This window comes from Pterocles gutturalis, unplaced genomic scaffold (genome assembly GCF_000699245.1).
Source record: "Pterocles gutturalis isolate BGI_N339 unplaced genomic scaffold, ASM69924v1 scaffold14676, whole genome shotgun sequence".
Taxonomy (NCBI): domain Eukaryota; kingdom Metazoa; phylum Chordata; class Aves; order Pterocliformes; family Pteroclidae; genus Pterocles; species Pterocles gutturalis.
Window position 1 is genome coordinate 3013 of NW_010103253.1, and position 6761 is coordinate 9773.

General features: G+C 60.8%; 1 protein-coding gene across 1 annotated transcript in view; it reads right to left on the reverse strand.

Annotated features, from left to right (window-relative positions):
- LOC104471338 (acetyl-CoA carboxylase 2-like) overlaps nucleotides 1-6609 on the reverse strand; it is a gene marked incomplete at its 3' end in the record, with an annotated part of 9557 nt that extends 2948 nt beyond the window's left edge. Inside the window, 17 exon segments of the mRNA XM_010086652.1 lie at nucleotides 3-48; nucleotides 199-349; nucleotides 425-573; nucleotides 1031-1127; nucleotides 1748-1854; nucleotides 1934-2084; nucleotides 2318-2481; nucleotides 2699-2860; nucleotides 3145-3315; nucleotides 3574-3783; nucleotides 3948-4058; nucleotides 4259-4368; nucleotides 4693-4791; nucleotides 5271-5352; nucleotides 5531-5640; nucleotides 5889-6027; nucleotides 6466-6609. Coding sequence (XP_010084954.1) covers nucleotides 3-48; nucleotides 199-349; nucleotides 425-573; nucleotides 1031-1127; nucleotides 1748-1854; nucleotides 1934-2084; nucleotides 2318-2481; nucleotides 2699-2860; nucleotides 3145-3315; nucleotides 3574-3783; nucleotides 3948-4058; nucleotides 4259-4368; nucleotides 4693-4791; nucleotides 5271-5352; nucleotides 5531-5640; nucleotides 5889-6027; nucleotides 6466-6591 — 2185 coding nt within the window.
- Nucleotides 6610-6761: the final 152 nt, after the last annotated feature.

Sequence of the window (6761 nt, forward strand, 5' to 3'; positions counted from 1 at the left end):
CACCCGCCCGGACTCCTCCACCGCCAGCGTCATGATGATCTTCATCACCTGGGCAAGGATGGGTGAAACGTCACCGAAAGACCAGCACTGTGTGCTGCAGAACGCCTCAGGCACCACGGCAGCACCGGCAGGTTTGACCTTAGCCATGTGCCAGCGCCACAGCAGCAGGGCTCCTCCGGGCTCTCCTGCAAAACTCACCTCGATCTCTGCAAAAACGTTCCCCTCGGCTACGTGCCCACCATCGTCCACCGTGTACTGCAGCAGCTTCCCCGCAGAGGGCGAGCGCAGCACCGTCGGGTCCTTCTCCTTCTCAAAGTCGCACGTTTTGTTGCCAACAGTGATCCGGTATCTTAAAGAGAGGGGAAAGGTCTCACCAGCCGGCCACCGGTCAGCAAGGGGGGCTGGCGGGGGCCCAAGCAGGTACCTGTCGATCTCCTCCTTCATGTAGGTGGTGTAGCTGTTGCCGTCGTAAGAGAGCAGCAGCCCGCCGTCGTTCAGGCGGTGCACGTCTATCTCGATGTGGCTGCGGTTCATGATGATCACGTACGTCGTCAGGGACTGGCGGGGCACATCCTGCGGGCAGCAGCGGGGGAGACCCCTCAGCACAACCCCCACAACGGCCTTTCTGGGGGCTGGAATGGCGGGGGGCATCGTGCTGCCATGGGATGGAGCCATGCTGGGCAGGGATGGAGGCAGCGACCTCAGGCTGCACCCAAAGAGCTGGTTCAGCTCGCAGCCCAGAGCTGGTTTAACTCACGGCTCACCTGCTGCTTTCATTCTGAGTAAGGAGTTTTTGCATGAAGCTCAACTATTTAGGTTTAAAAGCAAGAAAAGGATGTTCTTTATCAAACTCGGGGCAACAGGATGTATGAAAATGTCTGTCTAGTCTATTAACCTCATTTTTACACTGCACATTTTTAAAGGGCAACCTTGTATTTATTGCACCTTTCTGCCTCAGGACAGGAGCACCGTCCCTGTCCCCATGAGAAGCGCTGCAGCCGGTTCAGACGCAGCCTGGCCCAGCTCTCACCTGCAGAATGTACTTCACGCCCTCGTAGATGAGCTCCACATCGACGATGTTCAGCAAGGAGGCTGCTGGCAGCACCTGCCCCCTGAAACACAACGGACTGGTCAGGCACCGCAGGCGGTGCTTGCCTTGCGCGCCGGCATGGAGCCAAGTGTGCGAGATGTCAGCGGCGCTGCTGGCGTCGGGCCGTGCGGGCTCCCAGCTGCCCGCAGGACGGTGCAAAGGTGACTGGGGAGGACAAGCGTTTGCTCTAAATGACCCACGGGAGCTCCTCGTAAACATGCATCCAAGGGGCTGGCCAGACACCATCAAAACACGCTGAGATCAGGGTGTGGGGGAGAGCCCCAGGCGTCCTCCAGGGCTGGAGGAATAACCTTGACATTCAAGTGCAAAAACAAAAGCAAGTTGCCTCCAGCCAAGGCACTTTCCCTTGAAAGCTGTTTTTCCAGCCATGTGAAACTTTCTCCTCTCTACAGATAAAGCGATAGCCAAGGAGCCGGAACTGTGAGTCACCGCAGATGCCCTTGTTTCCCAGGCTGTTGTAGTGCCACGGGCACTGCCTCCAGATTTGCAAAGTTTTTTCAGAAAAAGTGGGAAGGAAGATAGCCCAGGGAGAGCAACACTCAGGTCTCCATGCTTGCAGGAGCCACACAGGCTGCTGCCCTTCAGGACACGCACTCGCTGTGCCCCCGGCACCCACAGCACGGCCGAGACCCCCACCAGGCAGCCCCTGAGTGCAGGAAGTCGGTCATGCACGTCCTGAAGGCAGCATCCGCCACGTTCAGGGCGCCGCAGACAACGCCCAGCATCGTGTCCGGCTTCTCTGCCTGGGGGGGCAAAAATAGCAGGGTTTGGGTCTTACACCAGAAGGGGAGCGGTGACCCCAGGGGGGCCGGTCTCCCCCACCTGCACTTTCTCAGCGATCAGATGGTCCAGCCAGCCAGTGTCGATCTCGTTGTTCTGGAAGCTCTCCGTCTCCAGCAGCTTGATCAGATACTCCACGGTGGTCCGGAAATCCCCACGGATAGACAGCTCTTTCAGGGCCACAACCATGTTCCTTTAGTGAGCAAAACTCTGCATTAATGTTCGAAGAGAACGCTTGGCTTTCAGCAGAGGAAACCAAGGAACCACAGGGACCGAGATGATGGGCTCCCATACCCTAGGCACCCTCATGCCTGGATGAAACAGCCCCACAGCCAGCACTGACTTAGCAGAACACTGAGATACCCAAGGCGGACTTGTGTGTCTTCCCAAGGCCACCCGCTCTCTGCCCCAGCCCACCACACTCACGAGATGGCCTCCTCCCGGTTCTCTCCCCACGAGAAGCAGTGCCCAAACTGGGAATCGGCAAACTCGTGCAACCCGCCGGCTGCTGCCACGCTGAAGTACCCCCAGACGTTCTTGCTGCTGCGGAAGTTCAGCTCCTGCACCGTCCCCGAGCTGGGCTTGAAACCCTGAGCGAAGATAGAGGAGACACAGAGAAACCAGGCTTGAGATTCACGCAGAGGGGAAACCCCGGTGCTGTTCATCAGTCTGCATGGGGTCTCGCTGATCCCACAGGCTGAATGCCCACAAGAATCATCCAGCCGGGCAGGACTGTGCCCAGCTCAGCCCCAGGTGGCCCCATCCCCACCGTGGGGCTGGTGCATGAGAGCCCGTCCCTCGGCTCACCTCCTCGGGGTTCTCGCTGGTGATCCGGGCAGCGATGACGTGGCCCCGGGGCATGGGGGTGTTGGTGGGGCTGTGGAAGCAGATGGGGGAGTCGCCCCAGGGGCTCTCCCCGTACAGCACCCGGATGTCTTTTATCCTGTGCAAGGGGATGCCCATTGCAATCTGTATGAGCAATAAGGACAACTTTAGCTGCTGGAACAAGACTTCAGCATCAAATCTACAACTGGGCGACATCAATAGATGGTCTGAAGGAAGAGCGAGGGGAAGAGGTGCTATGCTGTGCTCCCCAGCCAGAAGCCAGACATGGAGGAGGGATGCTACATCGCTTCTGCCTGCACCCTACATACTGGTATTTGTGATGGCTTCCCTCTGCCGGGCTCCAGCCTAGCACCTCTCCCTAAATGACAAAATTGGTTCATCTAACACGCCCGTGGGCACTCAGGTACCTGCAGCTGGGCAGCAGGGAGGTTCACATCCGCAATCATCTCTGTGCAAGGGTGCTCCACCTGCAGGCGTGGGTTCAGCTCGAGGAAGTGGAAGCTCCCGTCCTCGCTGTACAGGTACTCCACGGTGCCTGTGCTCACGTAGCCCGCAATCTGGGCCAGGCGGACCGCGCACTGCAGGAGAGGGAAAAACCACCACGGGGAGTCCCGACCCTCCGTTCACCGCAGCAGAGTCAGGGTTGTCCCGAGCAAAATGGCAGTGGTGTCCTTCCACGGATCCAAGGAAAGAAGCAGGGCTGGGGCTCCCCACTCGGCTTGGGGGTCCCTCCCTTCTTTAGGAGCCTCAGGTGCCAAAACCCACAATAAACCCAGCAAGGAACAGACCAGTTTCTCACCAGAACCCCGTGCTGCCCAAAGCCCAGGGCCACCCACCTGCTCCATCACCTCGATGACAGATGGAGCTGCGACGGTGGTGGGTGCCTCCTCGATGATCTTCTGGTGCCGGCGCTGGATGGAGCAGTCGCGGCCGAAGAGGGAGATGGCGTTGCCGTACTCATCGGCCAGCACCTGCACCTCCAGGTGCCGCGCGTGCTGCGCCAGCTTCATCAGGAAGATGGGGGACCCGGGCGCCTCCGCCTGCACCTGCGGTGAGGGAGAGGGTCGTGCTCCAGCATCACCCCCCAAAACTCACCCCAGGACAGAGGCAGGTCCTGCAGTGAGCCCAGTGGGAAGCACAAGACGCTGGGGTGGCAGCAGGACCCTGCTGCGTGCCTCAGGATGGGATAGGGGTTCAGGGCACCTCTCACCTGCCGTAAGCAGGTGCCAAATTCCTCTGCTGCCTCCACTTTTCGGATGCCTTTGCCCCCACCACCTTCTGCTGCCTTGATCATCAGTGGGTAGCCAATCTTCTTGGCCACCTGAGGAGGGACACAGGCTGGCGTGACCCTGAGCCATCACCCCAACAGCCCACCCTGCTCCAGCCCCACGCAGCCCCAAGCAGGATTGCCCCAAGCTGCAGAGGAAGAACTGCTGCCACACACACTGGGACCCCAAAAGGGCTCCAAAGAGAAATAACGGTTGACAAGAGACAGCGAGCTGCCCGTGGGCTCAGCTTTACCTCCAGGCCTTCCTCCACGTCCTTCACGCAGCCCTGCGCGTACATCTCAAGGGGGATGCTGATGGTCTGCTGATGCTTCTGGTCCTCCTCAGACCACTGGGCCACCAGCCCTGCAGGCAGGGACAGGGCTGTGGTCACTGCCAGGGTGGCACGGCCACTGCTGAGGTGGCATGCTACCTGTACCCAGGGAGCTGGGGACCCCGTGGTGGCACACGCCATTTCCCCTGCTTCCATGCCACCCCATCTCCAAAAACCCCTCTGCCCGAACCAGCAGCCACTCGGCTGCAGCAGGGTCCCCGATACCTGTGGTCACCCTGCGGCCAGCCGGGCCATGGACCCCAGCCCTGGTGCTTGCTTTGGGGGAGAAGGGGAGGCAGGGAGGAGAGAAACGGGGGAGCAGGGAGGGTGTGCGGGGCTGGGGAGGAGGCACTTACCACTCCCACTCCACGGCAGCGTGGGGATCTGGACCGTCTGAGCCACGATGGTGGAGGCGACTTTGTCCCCCAGTGCCCACATGGCATCGCTGGGGGGACCTTGGGACAGGGAGGGCAGGGCTGAGCGGGGCCAGCGTGGCCAGCTGGGCTGTCCCCATCAGACGGATGCTGCAGAAAGCTGCTCTGCCCTGAGCCAGCACTATCAGCCCTTCTGCAAAGAGTGGGGGCATGGGAAACCCCCCCAAACCCACTGCCCAGCTCAGGACGGAGCTAAACTGTTCTCCAAGGGGGAGCGGAGGCTGTCCCCTGGCTGGGCAGCACACGAGGTCTGCTCGCACCCAACACTCCTCTACGAATGCTGCATCAGCACGAGCATTACAGGGAAAACCCAGAAAACAGCAGGATCCCTGGGACAGCCCCAGGAAACCAGCCTGGGGGCTCCTGTTTGGCAGAGGAGCCATGCCAGAACATGAAATGGGCATTGCCCAGCGCGGTGTCCCTGGGGAGCCAGCCTGCGTGCACACCCCAGCCCAATGCCCGCTGTTCCTTCCAGCACTGGGAAGGCAGTGAGACCTTACCTAGGAAAGCTATCCCATTTTTCTGCAGCAGCTCTGGCAGCTTGGGGTTTTCCGAGGCATGTCCCCAGCCAGCCCACACCGCCTGGCATGAGAGAAGGAGCCACACGAGCTGTTAGTCCTCCCGTTGCCCACAGCACCGTGCCCAGCTCCTCCGCACAGAGGGACGTCACCCCATTCCGGAGCGCTCCATCTTCCCCATCGGCTTCCCTCAGCAAAGAGGTGGGAGGCCCGTGAGAAGGAGGCCCGTGAGCGGCTGCTACCTGGACTGGGATCCGTTTGGAAATGTCCACGATCAGCTCCACGTTGGCGTAGTTGTTGTTGTTGGCCCCCCCGGGGACAGGCACGTAGTGATCTGCCATTTTGATGTACTCTGAAAGACAGCACACGGCAGCGGTGGGAGCCAGTCCCCTGAGCTGCACCCCACTTGGATGCTGCCCCTTGCACCCCCTCCCCAAACCCTCCACCTCAGGGAGGCTGGAAGGGAGAAAAAAAATTATTTACTCCTGGATCTGGCTGTGCAGGAGGAAAATGTGTGAGCCCGGGCTGTGCAGAGCCCCCCGTCCCAGGGAGAAGGAGAGGGCTGGGAACATCCCTCACTGGGATGCTTTTAGGAATTACCCGCATTAGCCTTGAGGTCTTCGGGGGTCACCATGACCACGAAGCGAAGGGCACGCTCGTTTCGGAACATCTCATAGGCCCATCGGCGGATAGAGCGCATGCACTTCACAGCAGCGATGCCGTTGTTGGCGATGAGGACCTGGGGGGACAGGGACACGGGGCATCAGGCTGAAATCTCTCCTTGCTGCTGGGGCGCACGGCAGAGCAGAGGACTGGGCACAGGCAGAGTGACGGTGCTAACACGGCGCTTCGTGACAGCCGGTTGTACGTGCTGGCGGAGCAGGAGGCTCCACACCAGCAGCTTTGATGCCTGGCACTGGGGCTAATGAAGGATCGGACTTTGGCTTTGTTTGTGCCAGCCACGCAAAGCTGCTGCAAGCAGCCATCGTGCGAGGGCAGCGTTGGGAGGGTTTCCCTCTCCCAGCCAATGAGGGTGGGTGAAGCTGGGGGACAACCAGCTCTGGGTTGCCATCAGTCCAAGCCTGGTGGGCACGGGGGACTCAGGCAAGATTTGAGGGTGCCACCAGGAAAAGCAACACCCCACCACCCAGGCAAAGGCGGGCGCGCAGGGAGAGACCTTCTCGATGACGCGGTTGCCCCCGAAGCGGGTGACGAACTCTGCCGGCGAGGCGACGGTGAAGTCCCGTTGCAGATCCATCTTCCTGTGCTCGCGGCCCCTCTTCGCCAGGTGCAGCCCGGACATGCTAGGCCTGCAACGGGATGCAAGGGCCGTCAGCGAACCGTTGGGCACGCGAGCAAACCCTCGCCCGGCGCGATGTGAGCTGCTGCTGGCTTGGGCTCCCCTGGGGAGTCAGATCTGCAGAGAGCCCGGCAGCCTGCAGCAGCGGAGGCCCCACTGTGGCCCCCTCCATG